Source organism: Pseudochaenichthys georgianus, chromosome 5 (genome assembly GCF_902827115.2).
Source record: "Pseudochaenichthys georgianus chromosome 5, fPseGeo1.2, whole genome shotgun sequence".
Classification (NCBI taxonomy): domain Eukaryota; kingdom Metazoa; phylum Chordata; class Actinopteri; order Perciformes; family Channichthyidae; genus Pseudochaenichthys; species Pseudochaenichthys georgianus.
In genome coordinates, this window is record NC_047507.1 from 22249597 (window position 1) to 22272524 (window position 22928).

The 22928-nt window shown below is 40.7% G+C and overlaps 1 protein-coding gene across 1 annotated transcript; it reads left to right on the forward strand.

Moving 5' to 3' along the window:
- Positions 1-623: 623 nt before the first annotated feature.
- On the forward strand, positions 624-22618 carry larp4ab (La ribonucleoprotein 4Ab). Its single transcript, XM_034082546.2, has 15 exons — positions 624-1128; positions 5228-5366; positions 5660-5906; positions 6144-6280; positions 12468-12571; positions 12877-12987; positions 13344-13397; positions 14113-14325; positions 15041-15144; positions 15261-15479; positions 15784-15835; positions 15979-16143; positions 16247-16380; positions 16467-16647; positions 19984-22618. Exons 1-15 carry the CDS (start codon positions 1126-1128, stop codon positions 20359-20361), a joined length of 2241 nt encoding a protein of 746 aa, XP_033938437.1. The 5' UTR covers positions 624-1125; the 3' UTR covers positions 20362-22618.
- Positions 22619-22928: the final 310 nt, after the last annotated feature.

The window sequence follows — 22928 nt, forward strand, 5'->3', positions numbered from 1 at the left end:
ACTAATTCCAGTGGTTAAATGTTATTAATCAAATATACTTAAGTACTGTACATAAGTATTTATTTTTTATTTTACTCTACACTTTTACAGTAACATTTATGAATACTTCTTCCAATGTTGGGTATTATTCTAATCACCAGGATTGAACACTAACTAAATAAATGTTAAATAAAATAAATTGAGTCACTTTCACTTTACTTGTATTTCCATTTTTACTATACAACATTTCAAGAGGAAATGTTCTACATTTTACTCCACTACAATCATCTCACAGCTTTTGTAACTAGTTACTTTTCAGACTTAGATTTCTACATACAAAACATGATCCATCCATAAATCATAAAAACAAAGCATTATTATTTTTTGTCTGTCAAACAATCAAAAGGATTTAAAATGGATCAAAGTAGCTCCACCTGAACCATATACAACAAAACAAAACGGGTATGTCAGCATTATAATACGTTTTATAATAATACTTTAAAGTACATTTCACATCATTTAATTTAACTACGTTTTTATTCACATTAATTTGCAGTGGATTATTTCCAATCTGGTTTTCCTACTTTTACTGTAGTAAAGAATCCGAATACTTCTTGCACCACTGGGTAATATTACATATAATTCACAAGGTCTGTGAAGGCACCGCCTCGACTGCAGCGGTGACCTCACATAGGGTCACAGTTGCTACACCGCGTTAGCTTCGCTGTTGCCGGGTGTAAAGTGGAGGCGGAGTGCAGCCTGTTGGTCGGGACGGACGGGGGCAGACAGAGGACGCAGCTGTCACATGCTGGATGTTCGGTGCCTTGGAGCTGACCTACGGGATGAGGGAGAGATCTTAAAGAACATAATTCATTAAATGGGGAAACGCTTTTTCTGTTAACCTGAAACCAGTCGACACCCGTTAGAATATTTCAAAGTTGTGGACCGCACTGTTTGGACTGGAGCACGTTCGGTCGTTTGAATAACGTTACCGGGGAGACGGTAGTTGCGACGACGGACGACTAAGCTCTAAATACGTGGGGCCAGTAATTTTTTTGAACCTTCGTCGCAGATAATAAAACCAACACGGGATTAGATCTGCTGGAGCTGAGGAGGACATTGTAAGAAAGCGAGGATCGAAGCAGCATGGTGAGTTTTGGGCCTGGAAGAGGCAACGTTAGCTAACATGCGACAACCTGTTTGCGTCCTTCTTCCCGTTTGTAGCTCGACCTAACTAGTAACTTCAAACTGGAAATAATATCATGTTATGCACCACGGCTTTCATTATTTACACGGACAGTTAACCAGACGTTACTGTCAGCCTGTACAACAAATGAGCTCAGGGGTGTAAAGTAATGCGGTTATAATATTAACGGTCTACTAGTAAACTTAAGCTAGTAAGCTAAACGAAGGTATTTATGGAGTCGCCAGTCACAATATGGCAGGACTGCGCAACAAACAAGCTTACCCACCCAACACGTGTTTTAGATCAAAATGAATGGGGAAAATGGACACTTCGCCTTATTTCACGTTATGCTAAATGTGTTGTTCAATTCATTTACGTTTCATGTTTGGCGACTACTACGGGTGATTTGTGTTACATGTTAGCTGTTACACAAGTATAGCTAATACGCTATCAAAGAGTTTCGTGATAAAGGTCATGGCAACACGACACGGATACGTTCACTTTGAAAGAAGAATGCAAAGATGATTTGATACCCATTTAACCACAAACGACTTTTGTTTGGATGCAGCTTTATAATATCCAACCTAAAGAGAAAGGATCTTGCATTTCGTCGCATATGGCTGTGTGGGCACCATGTGCTCTTTCTTCCCGATCTTCAGAGCAACGCTTCTGTGCTTCAATGCAAACCCAGAAACGCTGAGTTATAACCTTATGTTGGAATGCAGGATGTTTTGAAACTTAGATTTGAGTATTGGTTTAATAGAAATGACACAGCACACTCAAGGTTTTGCTAAGGATGACAGGTCAAAACGCCTTGTTCAAGTCACGCTGTGAGGCAGAGCTGCGCCATGTATGGTAACATGTGACCGTTGGAGAGGCAAGGCCAGAGTAATGAGGGAGCCAATGAAACCCCAGTCAGATGGTTTGTGTGTGAAGAGCTGAGCCCTTGTAAAGGCGGAAAACTAGTTTAAGGGATCAGTGAAGAATCTTCTTCATTCATTGGATTGGCTATAATATATATTAGAGTAATGGAGTCAGTCCTAAAGCTGTTATTTTGAGGCATGATGTTAGCCTTGAACCTTGAGTAGTTGTGACTTAAACGAATGGGTGACTGGCTTGCAACGTGTATAAACTGCTTTCATACCATTTTCATTACTTGGTTATGGAATACTGTTTTTTTCCTGAGGTCCTTTTTGGCCTTTCATTTATATATTGACATGGGTTGGATGCATTATTTTTGTAAAATCCAAACAAAAAAACAAGCCCCTTTTCTGTGAAAACATTGTTACCGTCATGGTCAGCATATTTGGGGGGGGGGGGGGGGTGCAGGGGTAAAGTGATATTTTTTTTACAAGTGGGGGGTGGACCAAACATCCATTAGGGGGGTCGTCGCCTCCTCTAGGGGGGTCCGGGGGAGCATGCTCCCCCCAGGGAAGATTTTTTTTTTTTCCAATATTGACGTTAAAAGCATCAATCTGGTGCACTTTGAGAGCAACATTAACCCTACCTTAATAATACATTAAAGGGGACATATCATGCTATATTTGAACAATATATTGGAGGGCCATACCTATATAAAGTATATAAAGTATATAAATAGTTTTTCTTTCAAAATACCAAACAGATCCTGCATGTTAGCCATGCCTCATTTCGCTCTATTTGCTCTTTCTAGCGCTGTTTTTGCAGGGGCTGATTCTGTGAGCTGCACCACGCCCCCCTGCAGGAGAGGGGCGCGTGCTCTGAGATCAGCTGCTGGGCTGCAGCGGGGAGAAGAGGGGGAGAAAAAGAGATCTCCGTCCTCCTTGTTTTATTCTTATATGATTATATAGAGTCATTATTCATTTGTTTTAAAGCTCAATAAATAACAAAGAAGACCTTTGACCGGCACTTTTCTAATTTTGTCCGGAAGATTTAAACTTTAACGGACATGTTGACAGGCGAAAAAAAATCTAACTGAAACTCTGCCGCACGGTCCCCTCGTTCCTTGGAAGAGCCGGAGAGGAGGGTTTGTCTTCTGCTGGTGGACTACCGGAGAGAATTACAGCGAGGGAGCAAACGCTTGCCTCGGGGAGGGAGAAAGAGAACCAGAGCAGAGTATAAACAGAAGGGCAACCATGCGCGGGAAGTCTTCTTCGCTGCTTTTTTGGCAGACTACAGCGCCACTTACAGGCCTGGCATATGTACTACAGCGTCTCCAGCGCAATGGCCGGCCGTGGCCCAACCCCACATTCCCCTGATAGATGGAGAATTGACCAATAAGCGGAGCACCACTTCTGTGACGTAGAAAATAATTCAAGATCAGTCTGTATTAGATCCGTTGCAGCCCCGTTTTTAGAGATTTGGGTATGGAGGAAAAGAGAGAGGGTTGTGTTTTCTGACACTTGGTGAGTTCCCTGGAACACCGGGGACTAGGGGTGTAACGGTTCACAGAAGTCACGGTTCGGTTCGTACCTCGGTTTGGGAGTCACGGTTCGGTACGGTTCGGTACAACAAGAAAAAGCAAAAAAAGTCCCAAATGCAAAATTCCAGGTTTGTTGTTATTTACTTTTGAACAGTAGTGCAAGTTTCAGTTTAAAAATAAGGAACTCTAACATTTTTGAATAATTAACTGTATTAAACAGTTAAAAACAAACCACAAACAGTACCACACACACTCAGATGGCCATAGTATCTATAATGGCTGATGTCAAACAAAAAGGTTTCATCAAGCTGTAAAACTAAAAAGAATGTCTTGAAAATATTACATCATAAATAATAAGAAAGTGTTTCAAGAACGCAAAGTCGTTGAAAAAATATGCCAAAAGCTTCCGTTATTTATTTTGGTCTCTCGGCTTTCATGTCTATTGGCTTCTTAAAAACAGCGGGGATCAGCTGTTGAACTGCTGTTGTCTTTTGCCGGGCTCCGGTGATTGGAAAATCTGGGTGATGCCTTCTGATGTGATTTAGCATGTTTGGCGTGTGTTACCATTAGCATACCGCACCGCTATCGAACAACGCCGACACACCGTCTTCTTCCGATCCACTGCGCATTGCTTATCGTTTTATAGATCTATTCTCATCCACCATCTTTGTTTGTGGCGTAAAGAGTGTAAGAGTCACGTTTCTGAATCGGGCACTCTGAGTGGATGCAGTCACAGCCAATCGGATTCAGAGTGTTGCCTGTCAGTTCCGTTGCCTGTCAGTTCCGTTGCTATGGTTCCGTTGTTATGTGTACTGAAACGAGAGCCGGTATAATTCCACGCGCGAAAACAAAATAAAAATTGGAATACGTTATTTTAGTGTCTTAAAAGTAGACTGAGGTATGAAGGGTTAACGTTACATCTTAGAATACTTTTTAGTCATGTTCTGTATACATACTAACATATAAGGGTAATGACTTAGTGTGGTTTATCTTTTTGTCGCTGCTTTTAATTTAAACTGAGCCGTTGTGTTCATCAGTAAAGTGGAACTTCTGTGTGAACTATTCATATCTTAAACTGCACTGTAACTTTTTATTCATGTACTTTTTCTTTTAATGTTTCTTTTATTATCTTTTACTGTTTTTAAATGCCTTTGTCTGAATGTCTTTCATTTTTGTAAAGCACCTTGAATTGCTTTGTGTTGAAAGGTGCTATATAAATAAACCTGCCTTGCCTTGGTTACTCCATGTTTACTAGCTATAAGATTAACATTACAGTACATCACTCTTTTTCACTTCTTACTCAGTCAGCCAGAGTGCAGATATCACCATTAGATTCACAAACCTGAAACATCATCCATTTCTCCATTTCTTCTTCTACTGCTGGTGATGACATTGTTGTCAGCTGCTGATGCTGGTGATGACATTGTTGTCAGCTGCTGATTAATTTTTTTTTTTTAAGCGAAACATCCGGGGCTTGAGCCCAAGTAGCCACCCCCTAGCGCCGCCTCTGCATACCATCATGTTAAAACGTACTGTTTTTTAAAACAAGATGATCCAAACACTGCATCCGTCTCTAACAGCTATGTTTATTTGTAACGTTCTGTGAAGGGTGTCCCAAACTTTTTTTCTGTGACTCAATGTTTATTCTTATTATCATGCAGGTTACCACAAAGGGAGCCGGTCTGAACCCCAATGCTAAAGTGTGGCAGGAGATCCCAGCCACCCAGAGCGACGTCCCGGAGGGGACCGAGGATGCTCCGTGGCTGCTGACCGACCCTCCTCCCGCTGAGATGGCCGACGGTATGAGCTCTTTTAGTTCTGTGTGCAGAGAACTTTAGTTTATCTCTATCTTCCCCTTACATACAGTAAATGCGGACCCAGCACTAAAGTCTGGAGAAAGACTATGTGACACGTAGACATGTATAGTATTATTGATCACAAAGCCTATCACAGATAAACATGGCATTTAAGGAAACCGTTGTGGTTATGCAACAAAGACGAAGCATGACAACAATTGTTTAGAGCAATAGATGCTGTTATCTTAACATGGCAGTTATTTCACAAACATTGTTCCTGCTTGCCTCCTATCTTAGGTTACTCAGACGTTCCCTCTTCAGGGGGAAAAGGATGTGACGGTGAATATCCTGACAGCACTGCTGACTTTGCCTCTGTACCTACAGAGGGCATTGTTAATGGAACTGACAACCCTGACTTGGCATATTTAGCCTTTGACCCACAATGCGAATCAACCGTCGATGGTGATGCTTGTAAGGAAGAACCAATGTCTGAGGAGAGCCTCAGAGAGTCTTTAAAGAAACAGCTTGAGTTCTGCTTTTCAAGGTGAGTACTGAAGCAATGTTCAAAGTCCCCTTTATACCACACATAGATATTTGCCCTTGAATATTGTTAAATTAATTACGTGTTTCACAACGGTTAATAAATCAACTCTTCTTCAATGGCGTGTATTAGTATACCCAAAGTGCTATAATTTAATGGTATAATTAATTTGTCTTACAGCCATTGTTTACACTTATTCTTAAACATTTTTTAATTGTATGTTGTTTTGACTGTTTGCAGAGAGAACCTATCTAAGGACCTGTACCTAATATCCCAGATGGACAGTGATCAGTTTGTTCCCATCTGGACCATTGCTTGCATGGAGGACATCAAAGCCCTCACCACTGACTTGGACCTAATCCTGGAAATACTGCGAGGTACCAGTACTGTGGTTCTGCCTGTATTTGTGAGGAATTCTCGCAGATTCATTTATACTTACTAGGGGTGCACGATAATTATTTGCCCGATAATTATCGGCCCGATATTAGGAATTATGACGTCATCCCGATAAACCTGATAAAAGTATTAATAGCCCCGATAATATACAATATATTTTTTGGGTAAAAGAAAAAAATACTGCGGTGTGGGTGGATTGGGATGAGGGGCGCTTGTTTTTCACTCGGCTCCTCCCGTTTTGCCAGTACTGTGGTATAGGCTCTGTGCACAAGATGGCGTCTATCAACTACCGGCGGCTGGGTGTGCGGCTGAGTACTTCCGGTTTGAGTACAGAGTTTTGACAGCTTGACAGTTTATGTCACACCGAGAGCAAGAATGAGCGGATTTCGGGGTAAAGAAAAGCGATTGACCTTCCAGCGTGTAAGAAAGTCGGCACTACATTGCTGTGTGCCCCTTTGTACAAATTTGTCCCGTTATCACCATCAGAATACCTTTATTAGTCCCACAGAGGGGACATTTGCAGCGTTGAAGCAGGAAAGAGCCACAGACAGCTTAGTATTGAATATCTTGCGTTAAATAGTACTAAGTTATAATATAATAAACAATATGCTAAAAAAAAAAGATAAAAATCAAATCTACAAATCAAATCCTGTAGCAGTTCTTAGGATTTAGCAGCCCGGTATATATATTAGTTATTAAAGATGGCATATGTATATAAAGTATATATTGCACATAGTTTGACGGAATTTAACAGCAGCAAGTTACACAATTTAATGTTATAATCGGGAGATAAGTTTCCATTCATTTCGGCAAGCCTGGGCAACAACGATTAAAAGATTTCTTGCTCCCAAACCAATTGTGTATTTCATTACAAAAAGCAGTTATACCATACTATGTTTAGGTACTAATGAATTATATCCTCAAAACAAACGCACACATAAATAACAAAGGAAAATACATAATTTAATAAATCCACAATATGATAACATTTTACAGATTAATTTAATAAACTTTTACAAAACATAGGTTGATGTTATATCGGGGGGAAAAATACATATTTAAACATTTCAATTAGTCTCTGCATATTTAAGTAATGCTAGTTTATATAACAGATGAACAGATGTACAATATCCAGAAAGTAGATGCAAAAAATATATATAATGTGTGCATTTCCAACATATCCTCTGAAAGAGTGTTAGTCGTTGAGTTGAGTAGTGAGCCATTCGTTTTTTTTTCATGGTGCGATGTCTGCTGAGAAGTCCTTGTATGCCTCGCTGACTTTGAGGACATCTGGGTCTGGCAGCCCCCCCACCGCACGGCCTTGTAACGTGTACTCCTTTGAACATGTTTATATGATAATTAGGACTTTAAGAACAATTTTACACTCAGACAACAATCACAAAGTTGGAGCAGGCTACATACAATTACTTAGGACAATATATATTACCTTACACCGTCAGCAACTGTAAACTGCTTTGGCATAGTGGAAATGAACACCATGTCACTCACTCTGCCTGGTTTCACACCCTATTAATTACACAAAATAATTGTCAAATTAATTGAAAAGGTTGTTGATGCAACATACTAAATCAGCTCTTGGCACAAAGGAAATACTCCGTGGATTGGTTGTGAACACATACTGTACTTACCATGGTTCTTGGCTTGTGCCATCGCTGCTCTGTTTCAGTGCAGCTGAGGACAGGGGGTACAGCAGCCAGGTTGAGTGTGGAGTAGTGTGCGGTCTGGAACAGCAGTGCAACATTGTGGTTGCAGAGTGCTGTTCCAGCTACACAGGAACACTTTGCCACTGCAATCTCCACAGGTGAACAGTTCTTAAAACAAAATGTCAGTCATTTTACATTTAGGACACTGCTTCAATACAGCACAGACAAATGAGAAAGCTGAGAGCAAGCTGATCAGGCAAGTAGTAGGTGTGGGAAAAGGCTAAACCATGTCAGCTTGTCAGTCACATCACATACACAGAAGTTCTGCTGTTTGGAATACTGTAATTTAAGGACATTCAAACAGATACGCTTGTATAGCCTGTCTCAGCTCTCTCAATGTATTATCTTATATTATAACTACATAAAATAGTGTTAGTAGAACGTTGAACAGCTTAACATAGATGTAGGGTACAAAACCAGCACTTACCTAACACTGGCCAATACAAATAATTGGACCCTACATGGATTATACTAACCATTCAGTAAAGAACAGCAGCCGTCGCAACCAGTTTCTGAGGTTTCCATGAAAGCAGAGACGGTTTTCAACCTCTCATTAACAATCTTTGATGAAAGCTAAGTTTGGGTTTAGCTAATGTATTTATCATTTTACACGAGAGGGTTACAAAACGAAAATAAATCTGTAGCCCCTTCATGCTACACACACATAGCTAGCTACCAGTTGATGTGAGCAAATGTATTGTCACTATGTAATCTGTTGCAACACGTCAGCTAGCTGGGTTTATCCTTAATCCTAAATCACAGGTTACCTACTCTTGCCACATCAAAACTAGGGGTCGACCGATAATCGGTATCGGCCTTTTTTTTATCAAATTGCCGATAAAACTTTGGCTCTGATGCGGCCGTTTCTCTGGCTGCAGTCACCACTCTGTGTACCCGAGCAATGTCCTGCCCACAGCGCTATCTGATAGGCTATTATTGAAGATTTTCCGGATGGGAGCCAGCCAGAGAGGCGGGACCTTCTCAGATTACAGGCAGGTGCGAAAGAACACAGACACAGACTGAAGCAAGCAGCAGCGCTGAGCGGCAGAGCCATACATGTGTTAAACCGAAGTTGCAAAAACACCACGATCTTATGATCCAATTCTATCAGTTACACAGGGACGCGGGAAGTCAGTCAGAGTTGGGGGTGCGTTCAGCGTCTCGCAGAGGAGTAACTGTGGTGGAGGGGAGGGGCTGCGAGTGGAGCCTCGCAGTTTTTCAGGTTGATATGTGAAGCTCATTAGCTAGCCAGCATGTATCTAGCAAATGTTTAGCAAAATATTAGAAGTGAGGCTACTAGACTAACGTTAGGTCTACTGTAATAGCCTCACTTTTAATAGTTTGCCAAACATTAGCTAGCACTAGTGCTAGATAGACAGATATAATAAATTAAGCATTATTGTTAGTTAAGCATGTCAGCCTGCAGCCCCACTTCTTGTCTCTCTCTCTAACTCATTGCAGATGACTGCACTAAAGAAAAGGGCACAGAGAGGAAACCAGTTGTAAGATGTTTAAAAGTTAATTAAACATAATATATGCTTAAATGCATTTCAAAGAAGTTGTGTTGGAGTATGTGTTATTCTACATTTTGACACCAAGATTTTCTGATTTTACTGCAAATGTATATCGGTTCCAAATATCGGTTATCGGTCTCCTAGATTACTAATAATCTGTATCGGTATCGGCCTTGAAAAAGCCATATCGGTCGATCCCTAATCAAAACCCCAGAACATGAACCTGATTGAGGCTTTGAACCGATTAACACTTTTTATTTTCCTCCCTACTCTGAGATCGTGAGGCTTTTCATGCTTTCTCATGGACCTGTAACAGCTAGCCCTGACGCTCACTCTCCCTGAAGGTAGATATTGTTTGAAACTGTGGGGAATTGGATATCATTCATGTTATCCAAAAACGTAATAGAACATCATTAAAACGCTTTACACTGTATCAAGACTGTCAATTTGTGAAAGTTAGCCAGTAACTACAGCTTTGTTTGTCACTTACCTTCATAATTGTCGACGTAGCTGGATATGTAGCTACATCTTGAACCCCTTTTCTCTTTTGCTCCTCGGGGCTGAGCCTGCCGCTTGTACCAGCCGATGTACATCACTGATGTTAACCTTTGGTAGGTCTTGGAGACATCGAGTGTAAAATAGTGCCTATATAATATCTATACGCTATCTCTCTCGCTATCTATACGCTATCTATCGCTCTTCCCTCTACCGCTCTACTGTAGACCGGAAGTTTACAACCGCACACCCAGCCGCCGGAAGTTGGTAGACGCCATCTTGTGCAACTAGCCAATTAGTGGTTTAGGAAGAGGGGAGTTTTTCACAAATCCAGCGCTCCCTAACTCATGCCTGGCTGTGACGTAAATGGTGTGCGGCTGTGAAGCCAGGACAGTAAACAAACATGTCGTCGGTAGTATGGAACTATTTCAAAGTTTCAGAGTTAGATAGTTCGCTTGCTATTTGTATTAACAAATGCAATGCAGAAGTTCCACGAGGAGGGAAAAAGGCAACGAGCTATAATACTTCCAACCTGATTAGTCACCTGAAATATCGCCATCGCTACGATGGTGTGTTAAAAGCGTACGAAGACGCCTGCGCTGCTAAACTAGCGGTGAATCCAAAGCCAGCTGCACAGTCAAAACTGTTCTTGGCTTTGTTTTGTTCATAGTAGTAATGCTCATGTCATTTGCTCACTAGTCTTTTTTTACCACCAGGTGTGCAAAAACTACAGGTACATTTAATATATATATATTATATTATTATCGGGTATCGGTCTTAAGAAGCAGGAAGTTATTGGTATCGGTTTAAAAAAACCAATATTTTGCATCACTAATACTTACGTTTATGGATTGAATCCATACAAAACTTAAAAAACATTCTCTACTTAAATGAACTTATTTTATTAGAAAACATAGGTGAAATGGGGAGAACAATGCATGCTTTGGGTGCTTTTGTTAGTTGTGGTAGTTCCCTGGCCCACTTAAAACACTTAACAACTTCAGTGTTTAGGGTTTTTCTCAACAAGAGTAATTGAATAGAAACACTGAACAGTATTTTTGACCAAAGTGTGTATATATACACACACGGTGTGAGACTTCTGTTTAGATTGGTCACCTTGTAGACTGTTCACAACAGATGAGATGGTGTAATGATCCATTTTAGTTACCAATTAAATAGAGCGAGTCACTGCTAAGATCCCACAACATGATGTTGACACCACAGGGTTTCTGCTGATGGATGGGGATTTTCTCTGGGCCTTTTATCTGTCTGATGTCTTTAGCTTGTCCTTTACAGTTGCAGAGCCACTAAAGAAGTCTTTCTTTGTCTGGGGATACATCCTACCTATATGTCCAACCCAGAAAGAATACTTTACAGAGGTGGCGGAACAAAAACAGTTTATATTTTAACCTGCCAAACACTTCCCACTCGGAGCTGCTCTCATGTGTAACTAATATTGTTGTTTTTGTTATTTAGTTTTAACATGTATCTGTAAAGTGTCTTTGAGTAACCTTTTTTAAAGGTGCTTTATAAATGTAAAAGTAAAGCCCCTGACACAAACTGAAAAAATGAATTTATGCTGATATATATATATATATATATATAGGCATAAATTCATTTTTTCAGGGGGGGGGGCTAGTGGAGTACTTCGTGACCACAGAGTGTGAACGTTGTGATCAGCTGTTTTAGCGCAGTTCTCCAGTGAAGGGGGGGAGTCTCCCTCCGCAGCCGGTTGGCGTAGTTTTGGCACAATTCCGTTGTACAGACCGACGTTAACAGCAGTCCTGTCTGTGCACACGGAGACCGACTGTCGTACGCAAATGCGCTTTGTGACGGTACGCATTTCAGATTACGCACATAACCTGCATACCAGTTATGTGCACCCCTGTACTACTGCAAAAGTATTCCCCGTCGGGACTTCCTGCAACAACACCACGCCGTTATCTTGATTCTGATTGGCCAGAAGACATTATCAAAGATGTTCTATTGAGAAGACGATCACTACGTGACAAAAGTTTTCAAAACCGTTTCTGGTCTTCGGTATTTCGAGACAAGTGGCTACTGAAATCAATCTTACTAACTGCTGTCTGTGCAATTCTCGGGGCGAGTTGGCGGACTTTAGTTTGCTTACTTTAACATCATTTTTCATGGTGGGGCTAAGCCATTTCTTGGTATGGGTGTAGCCTACCCCAGCCATACCCTGGCGCTGCCACTGGTGGGATGTTGTATGGGGCGGGCCATTCTGCACATGCGTTCAATATTTTAACGCAATTAATTCAAAAAATTAATTACCGCCGTTAACGCGATAATTTTTACAGCATTAATATATATATATATATATATACCAGAGAGAAGCCTAGTCTGCAACAGTACACTGTGTAGGTGTTACTTCCAGATGGTGAGACACGTGTATTAAAGCCTCTCCTCTGTTACAGCCTCTCCCATTGTGCAAGTTGATGAAACTGGAGAGAAGGTTCGCCCAAACCACAGTCGCTGCATCATTATTCTGAGAGAGGTGCCAGAGACTACTCCAGTTGAGGTAAAGACCCGCCCATCTTACTGTGCAGTAAATCCTTCAAACTGCACCAACATGCTCTTGCTTGTCCACAACGGGATCACACAAATCTGCTGACAAGAAGTCGGGTGTAGACCGTGATGTGCATTACCAGCCTCACTGCATTTTGATATTAAACTATAGGGATTTATCTGTTGTAGTGTTTATATATCATGGCTCATTGATAACTTGTGATCTCAGAGCCTTCTGGGTAACCCGATGGGACATTTTGTGTGAATTCAGTGTTGGAGGGAGACATGTAATATATGTGCCTTGCATCTCTCCCACAGGAAGTGGAGGCTCTCTTTAAGGGTGAAAACTGTCCAAAAGTGTTGAGTGCTGAGTTTGCACACAACAGCAACTGGTACATAACATTTCAGTCAGACATGGATGCACAACAGGTAAGTCTCCACATTTATAAAGACTATTAGTATGCCATACATAGCTCTTTAATAACGTTTACAGTAGAACTAATCACTATACGTGATCTGATTCTATTATTTTTTGCAACCAAAAGTGTCTTACTTGACCTTGGTGCAGGTGCACGATTTTGGATTGCAGTATTTTAAGTGTAGTAAAAGATGTTTGACTTATTACAGTAACTTAATTTACTTATGACCAAGTAACAAGTTTACAGTTACAATAACTACAAATACACCAGTACCCTGACAGTGAAGGGCACTACTGTCTTTTATTTCCCAGATCTAAAAGAAAACAAGAATTTTTAACATTTTGTTCTGTTTCCTTTTGTCCTCAGGCTTACAGGTACCTCAGAGAGGAAGTAAAAACGTTCCTGGGAAAACCAATCATGGTGAGTATTGTCACTGCAATGAATTACCTGTGATTGACTTCAGTACGCTACTCAGTTGAATCTTTTTTTCAGACTTTAACACTGTTTATAATTGGTTCTGTTTCAGACTCTAGTATGGAACCCAGCACGCCCTGTGTTTCACAAGATTAGACTTGTGTTGTCAGCCGTCGCTACTCTGGTTAAGCCGTAGCCTCGGGAGTGACCTTGGGATTTGTGTGCAAAGGAACTTGATAAGCAAGGAGGTGTTTCTTAGAACCCTTACACACCTAGTATTTCCAGAGAGTTTGATAATCCATTCTTATCACAAAGTGACATTTACACTTGTGTCTCCGTTATCTAATACGTCCTTTTTCAGCTGGACTTTGAATTGACCTTCAGTGCCTCTGATAAAAACAATTGAGGCTATGACTTAATAACGGTCCTGTCTTAACCCAGGTGATGATCAGTATCATGCTTGGATTGACCCATATGCACTGTGGCTGGCTGGGAGGAACTTTTCTTCTGTATCTCCCTGCCCCCCCCCCCTTTTTTTTCCCTAGTCAGTGCAGCGTTGTATGACCTAATGACTGTGAGATTATCTATGATCTAAGGGGACTAAAGGACAGATCTTCAAAGCTTCTCATACACTAGATGCGTCAAACATATTTACTCTTGGCAAACATGATTATCTCTCTTTTTTTAAATGTGTTATCTTTCTCTGTCTCTCTGTCCCCAGGCTCGCATTAAGGCCATTAACACATTCTTTGGTAAGAACGCCTTCCGCAGTGTGGACTCCAGTGTGTACAGTCAGCATGCCCAGCCCCAGGCTCAGTATGCCTCCCCGGTCTACATGCAGCAGCCGTACAGCGCTCAGCAGCAGTACCCTGTGTACCCGGTGGTTACTCCAACCTGGAACCCCTCCGTCATGCCTTATTTTGAAACACCACTGGTGAGAACCTGAATGTGTTGTTCAGTATATCTAAAAAAGGGAAATGTCAAGAACAAAGTAATTGTGACTCAAGGTACTTATAGCAGTGAGTGTTCATTGCAGTTAATGTGGTTTTTGATACAACGATATTCTCAGCCTCAGTGTTCAGACTTAGTGGCCATATAAGCTATAAGTCTGGATATTTTATACTTATTAGAATAACATGACTGCTTGATTTAACATCCTTTTTATGTGTACAATGTGATTTTCTTGGTAATAATAATGTCATGTTTCAAGGCTTTTATTGTCATGTGTGCATAGCTACAGTGTAGTTATGACAATGAAAATCTTAGGTCACAGGCTCCTCCAACAGTGCAATACAATAAAACAGATAAAATAGTACAAGTAAATAAAATTGAATGTGATAGAAACTGTGCAGACTAGTCTATATACAGTCATTGGAATATTGATATATGTGAGTTGCAAACGGATGAATGTTATCTATGTTCTTTCAAAACTTCAGGTCTTTAACATTCTGGCCTGTGGGATGAAACTGTCCCTTAGTCTGGTGGTTTTAGACCTCATGCTCGTACTGTCATTTTGAAGTCAGATCTTTGGAAATGTATTCTTTTTTTATAACTATTTACACAATCAAAAATAAAAAAATTCCATGAAATACATTTTGCAGGTAGTATTTTCTCTAATTTTCTCTCTTACTGCTTTTCTGATTATCCAGGCCCCTTTCCCGCACAGCAGATTCATAAATGGTTACAACAATCCTGGGAACTACGAAGCAAACTCCAGCTCTATCAACACCACACGACCCATGAGCAGGAACCGGTAGGTGCAAGTCACGATGACATCGTGTTCTTTCAGAGTAGAGCTGAAGGAGGTTAATTCTGCTTCTTCATGGTAGAAGTCGGTAATAAGAAATATGTGTCTTTTGTGATTCCTAGAAACCATGTTAAGGGCAACCCAAGACCCGGAGACATGCCCCCTCTTGTGAGCCTGATGGACGGTCTTTCTGGTCCCTTGAGTCCACCGCCCAGTGAGACCTCAGGAGCGCTGACTGGCACCGCTTCAACAACAGCCGCTGTACCCTCCTTCAGCTTCAAAGACCTTTCTCCACACGCCTCCATACCCAATGGGTATCTGAACGGAGCTGCCCGGGGCCGGTAAGGACATATTATCTTGCTTATAGTGTTACTATGAAGATAAAGATTTGCAACCAAATAATGCGTATTGAGGTGTATGTTATGTGTTGTGAATAATTTCAGTTTTTGTATCATGTCCTGTCACACTCTGTTCACCGTGACATTTTATATTGTCTACTCTCCACATAGTAAATCCAACTCTTTTTTTGCTTTCATAGTCAGTTTCAGGAAAATTCCACTCATTGCATTGCGTGTTGTTTATTGAATGTTAATGTTACATTGATATGAATACCCATCTAATGTATAATAATATTTTTTATTCTAGGAGAGGTATCAACAGAGGCATGAGGAGAAGAAGAGAAGATGAACATTCCCTGGTCAGCAAATGTCCTCTTTTAAAGTAGATTTTCCTGTGTAGACCGATGAGGTCCAGATGGTATCTCCTATTCAAACGTTTTTCAGGTATAATAGTATTTTTATTGCAAACTTCACGTTTACTGAAACTGTATTTTAATGACAGAAGCCTGTCCCTGTGATGGAGGCCAAGGCACAGCCTGCACCGAAGTTTGACCTGGAGGCTTCGAGCTTCCCTCCTCTGCCGGGGTCTGTGGTCAGTATGCGGGGAGATGCCATGCCAGAGGTGCGCCTTTCTGATGTTGTGCGCGGCCTAAAGGTGACCAACAAGGTAAAAAGATTTTCTTCCTTGATACCTTTTACTCTGATGTCTTGTATACCTAGCGTTTATATCACAATTGTATGAATGCACATAATTTAAACTTCTTTTTTAGCCTGTGAGCCAAGAGGTTAACGAGACTCGTCTCACAAACAAGTCTGAAGATGCTGCCGTCACGCCGGAGCCTGTTACCCCGGCTGCTAAACCTGCTCCTGTGACACCGCTCGCAATTGCACCTCCAGTCTTAAGGTAAAGTTTACTCCAAGCTAAAATGTTATAGACAAAGGGTCATATACTAGGAAAATTACTCACCTTTTTATGTTTTTTTTGTTTAGTGTTTCTCCTACTATAGACGAAGAGGAAAAAACTGAGCCTCCTGAGCCAAAGGAAACGGTCTCCCCTTTGGTGCAGCCTGTCTCCCCAACAGCCTCTGAACCGGCTCCCCCCTCCTGCAGCCAGTCTGACGCGACAGAGGCCCCTTCCCCATCTGCTCCAACATCTCCAACATCAGATCTGGTGAGGCCTGCCTTTTGTGTCATTAGCTCGTAGCAACCTCAGCTTATGGGTCATTCCAAGACCCTCTTAGATATGATTATTGTAGGAAATGATATAAACAGTTTATATTCTTATATGTTAGAATAGAGGTAAAGGACTCTGAGTGTTTAGATAGTTAACTTTAGTCTAAGTTATCTCAGTGGGTCTCAAACGGTTTGGTCACAAATTATTCAAAAGATTATTTCCGCGGCACACTTTCATATGATCATTATCGTTATAAACAAAATAAGAGAATAAAGGAAAAACAGTTATGAAATACTATATGGCATTAAAACAAGAATACAGTTTGAAAGGGGAGTGATTTGTAATCCATAAAGAAAAAGAACATCTGCTTACAGTTGTGTTTCATCTGGGTGTTGAGAGATGTATCCACAGATCTCTTAATGTTGCTCTCAAAGTGCACCAGATTGATGCTTTTAACTTCAATATTTAAAAAAAATCTTCCCGGGGGAGCTTGCCCCCAGACCCCCCTAGAGGAGGTGAGGTCCGCTCCCCACTCGTAAAAAAAATAGCACTTTACCCCTGCCTATATGCCGTGAGCTGATTATCGAGCCTTCATTGTAACAGTCGCGGGTGTACTGTGTATTTGCGTGTGGGGAGTGCTTTTGTGCGTGCTCTATAGTGCCCGTAATAGTGTTCACCGGAGTCCAGCACCTCGGCACCCCCACTCAAAATACCTTCCCGCGCCTCTGGCTACGTGTGATTTTCTAACCTGAAGTTTGTGTTTCACTCCGCTCACTGCGGCATGTGATCATGCAGAGCTGTGTGTCAACTAGTCAGCAGCAGCTGATCTCTCTCTCTCCTGTCAGATTAGACTTCACTCGCGTTTATGTCCATATCGATCAGATCTAGCTAGTTCTAGCTAATGATATGACTACCTGCTTATTAAAAGACAATAAGAGTCGCTATGCAACTGGGTGAGGCTGCAAAGTATAGCGCAGAATTATGCATTTGTTTACATGCCCACCGGAACCCTGAGGCATTACCAACAGATCAACGCACAATCAACCCATACAGGACATCTCTTTCTCCATATTAAATGTTAGACATTAGAATTGACTATTCTTGTCTGTCACATACTCTTCTTGTTTGTCACATAAGTTAGTCCCTCCAGAGAAACGCGGGCTAAAATCCTTGATTATGTGATCAAACATGCAGGGTTTTATGTGATTGTATGCGGTGAAATTGCGGGAAGTTGCTAAATATGCGGAAAAAATAAATATTGGGCTGTCTTATTTATTCTCTCTCACACACAACCTGCCACTAACGTTAAACCCCTTTACTATTCAATTAAACACATTCAATGTTTATTTATTGTAAAAGCAATTGGGCTATTTTAATCACACTCTCTCTCACACACACACACACACACACACACACACACACACACACACACACACACAAACACACACACTTCTCCGCCTCATTCTGTTTTCATTTACTTGTTCGTTATCTGACCAGCTTCAATCTTGTAGGCTACTCACCTCGTTTCTTGTAGCCCTCGAAAGGGTTTTGGAGGTTGATGCCTCGGTGAATGTGAGTTGTTTGGCTTTCTTGTCCGCAGCAGCAGAAAGCATTTTCGAATGTTTGAATGAATCAAAGTGGGTTGTCACCGTCGATGTTCTCTTATGCTCCAACACACAGTTGCACGGGATGCAGAATAGTTTCCCCCCACTTTCGTGCAAGACATCGGAGTACTGCTTTGCCTGGTCTTTAGCAGAAATGTTCGTCGGTAAATTTGATGGATTAGATTTTTTCAGCTTGGTGTTTTCTCTCTCGTGTGAGCTCCACACGTTCACTCTACGGTAGGGGTGTAACGGTATCCGTATTCGTCCCGTACCGTCACGGTTCGGACGTCACGGTTCGGCACATGCAGTCACACGGCGAATACGCCTTTTTTTACGAGTGGGAAAAAAGTCTGTCACTCAGGGCAGTATTACACTATATATAATCCAGGGGGCGGTATTGCGCCTAAAAGCCAGCCGCCCGTAAATAACAAAACACAACAAAACGAACACAATACATGAAGAAGAAAAGTTAGTAGCTATAGCGAGTTCACACAACACACAGGAGCTAGAAGACCCACCTGCTTCTTTTAAATCAGGTGTGTGGGAACATTTCGGGTTCCCTGTGGACTACAACAATGATGGGGTGCGAGTTGTGGATCAGACGAGGACGGTGTGTCGGCGTTGTTCGACAGCGGTGCGGTATGCTAGTGGTAACACGTCAAACATGCTCAATCACATCCGAGTCAGTCTCAGTCCCCAGCGAGAGGGTTTTCTCGACGGCAGGTGACATAGTTACCGCCAACAGATCTGCCCTCACTACTGACAACGTAGACAAACTCATCTTTTTGAAGAACAACTTGAAAATAGAGTAAAGCTTGAGTACCTTTTTATTTAGGCATAATGGCCTCACACACTCACAAGTTAATTACACATGTTAGACATTGCTCCTAAAGGTACAGATTGTATTTGTTTTATATTTATCATTGTATTTATTTTATATTTTGACATCAGGAGATGTTATACAGTTCTGTATTGCCTTTTATTGATTGTGATTGAAACATTTTTTTATTATTTATTTTAATATTTTCAAGACATTCTTTTTAGTTGTTCAGCTTATTTAACCTTTTAGTTTGACATCAGCCATTATAAATAATATGGCCATCTGATTGTGTGTGGTACTGTTTGTGGTTTGTTTTTAACTGTGTAATACAGTTAATGATTCCAAATGTTAGAGTTCCTTATTTTCATACCAAAACTTGCACTACTGTTAAAAATAAATATTTGGGACTTTTTTTTGCTTTTTCTTGTTGTACCGAACTCGTACTGAACCGTGACCCCCAAACCGAGGTATGAACCGAACCGTGACTTCTGTGAACCGTTACACCCCTACTCTACGGTGTTGTTTACCTTCTGTGATGCGCGAGCTGATGACGTTGCGTCATCATCATCATCACTACTTCACGTCAAGACGAGTTAACTTTTTTTCTTCTCAACTTTGTGTGGAAAAATGCGGGGATTATGCGGCCTTTTGGTAAATTCTGCGATCGCAGAATCGCGTTTTTCTGGAGGGTCTAATAAGTGGCGCAACTGATGCAGTATTGCGCTAAGGGGAAATTATTTTGACCGGACATTTTGACCGGAGAGATTTAGATAAGCGGTCTTCAGCATATTTTACCGGTCAAAGTCTGGTAATTACTGGCTAACGGCAACTCTGATATGTGGTACGTTTGGTGTTGTTTGTTTATTTTATATCTTAATTTTAAATGATTGCCCATTGTGTTCTCACCAGGGGGCAAAAAAGCTGAGCTATGCAGAGGTTTGCCAGAGAATGGCCAAGGACCCACCAGCAGCACAGACGCCCTCTCCCTCCCCCCCTGCCTCCTCCGCCGGCCAACCCCTGCAGGAGCTCAAGGTCAACAGAGTTGAGGAGCATCGGCCCAACTCCAGGCGCACTACAGAAAACCGAGAGAAACACGGAGACAGCCGTCCCCCTCGTCAACCACTGCGCTCCTTCAGAGGGGCGAATGGCCAAGTACGACCTGGAGGGCTGAAGACGCGGGAGAATCAGAGAGGCTTGAGTAATGCTGGCAAACCTTTCTCCCCACAGCGGGGAGCCGCCAGACGCAGTGGCAAAGAACAGAACATTCCCCCAAGGTCACCAAAATAACTAAGGAAAAGGGAACCTATAAACATGGACTTTAACAGAAACTAAAACTATATATGTAAATATATAATATATGTAAATACACAGATGAATATATTTCATTTGACAGACTTTTTCAATTAATCTAGTTGCAGATCTGAAATTATTAAGAAAGACTTATACCTTTTTGAGGTTAAATGCATCTATTCTGCTGACAGAATGGATAACAAAAAAAATACTGGGCTTCAAATTATATCACAATGAAGTTCTCAAAAGATGCCTCGTCAAACGGGCTAATTCTGTATTGTGTTTGTGTTTTAGGTGAGAGATGGATCCTGTTACTTTTAAAATATAAGGTAGTCTAACATCTAAAAAGCTCTGCCAACACCCGAATTGATTAAGGCACATTTTCTTCTCCGCATGTTTATTGTTGGCATATTCATCTTGAGCTTTCTTGTCATATTTGTTTTGCGTTGAAATCAAGGATCTATGATTATTTATAGAATAGAGAATTGAATCCATGACGGAATCGTAGAAACAGGACTGCGATTCACTACTGATTTTAACTTTGAATTTATGAGTAGTTGAATACTGAATACTGTTTGTCGATCCACAAATAATGTTTGTGAAAACAAACTTACATGGATTCAGAAAATGGTGGTGTGTAATGATTAGATTTTTGCGATGCAGATATTAGATCAAAACCACTGACATTTGAACTAAGCCCTGTAGTAGGGCTGCTTCTTTGCTTTTTCTACAGGAATTAATTTGTGATTGAACTAGTGTTTTAAACCCTTTCTTGTAAAAATTGTATTTTTGAATACTCATGAGTTAGTGATCATCCTAATGACCTACTGTTTCTGAGGATTATTAGATGTAAGCAGAATGAATGTCTTAATGTTTTTATCTAATGTCAGTAATGCTGTTGTGTGTCTCTGAAAGCTAGATTACAGGGTTTGGTGGCTGATTTTGGTTTAAGGCCCAGATTCTGTTCTAGCTAGTTCTTAATTTTGATTATCTTGATTTTTTTTTTTAGAGTAGGATGGTTAATCATGAAGTATGAGCTGTTTTTAATCTGCGACTAGCATTTGCATGATAATTACCAAAACAAATTGGATGATCTAAGGATCTCAGGATGACAAATTGAATTTGAGTTTGTGGCTTCCTGTTGATGAACTGTTTTAATGTTGATGCCATGGCCAGTGTCTAAACTTGATTTGCGGACATTGAGTGCCTGCATCATCTGTTTTGATTTAATAGATGAGACTTCAAACGAATTTAGTCCTTTTGGCAAAAAGATACACTTTTGAGTTTGATTTTGTAAATGTCTATGCATCAGCTTGCCTTGAGCTTGTGTGTGTGTATATACGGACTTATTTTTGGGTTAATTTCCTTGTTTTTTCTGCTGACGTGTTTAATTTTCTATCAAGTCATGTTTTTCTCATGTTATTGAATTTAAGTGTAATATTGGTAAATGTGTGTGTAGATTGATCTGAGAAAAGATACTTGGATATGGACATCTGAGATGGATATATAGAAGTAGGAAACATGTTTCATAGAAATGCTCAACTTAAGCTTAAATGTCTTTCGATTTTGTGTTTTCATTTCAACAAAAATAGTCTGATGTTGTACATGGAAATGAACAACAGATGAGTAAGGATAAGGAATTACAGATTTTCAGCATCGAGGGTTAAAAACCATTTCTTTTTGGAGTTCTAATCGTGGTTTTTTTTTTTTTTAAAGTTCTCAGCTTGTAGGGACTGCAATGTAAATGATCGTGTCTTGTAATCAGCAGTTAAAATGTCATGTCCTTGTAAATGTGTATGAAAGATATTGCTTCTTCAAACTACATGGAACAATAATATCAAACCAAACCCCCAGTGCCTTTTTAACAGTGTTTAATTACAGTATAAAGAGTGCAAGAATTGTGAACACATTAATTTGTCAGACTAAACGAGGCTGGTTAATTGGTTGTAAAGATCCTGCATTATCTGTGTATGACACTTGGGTACACTAGTTCCTCCCCAATGTTAATCTCAGTTTATTGTGGGCTGGGGCTGGGGCTGGTTGGAGTTCAGCTTAATGTGTGTGCATGCCTGTTCATCATATGTCTATGATACAGTTGATTTTGTTAGCTTGTCAATGCAGTTTTAGGCCTATTATAGAATACTGCTTGTTACTCACAATGAAACAAATTACATCCAAGTACACACTGGTTTAATAAGTGAATATGTTATTGCTAAGCCTAAGGTATGAAAATAAAGATTTATTTTTTAAAACAGCCGTGTCTTGTACATTGTATGTTTGCATCACATTATGTTGGTGAAGCAGATGCGATTGAAGTTTCACATACATTGGATGTGAATATCATAATTACCAGACACCTAATTGGTGACCGGCTTGTTTTCTTCTATTTAAAACTGGAATTGTTTTTCTTTTAATAGGCAAAACTGCCAGGACAGACATGCACATTGTCACTGTCCTGCCACACCAGAAAGGCAGTGTCAAAGGATTTCTACATGACATCTGCCAAGTAACTATCCGGAAATAGACTAACTTTATGTAACTGTTGTGGTTCTAAGCATATTTGG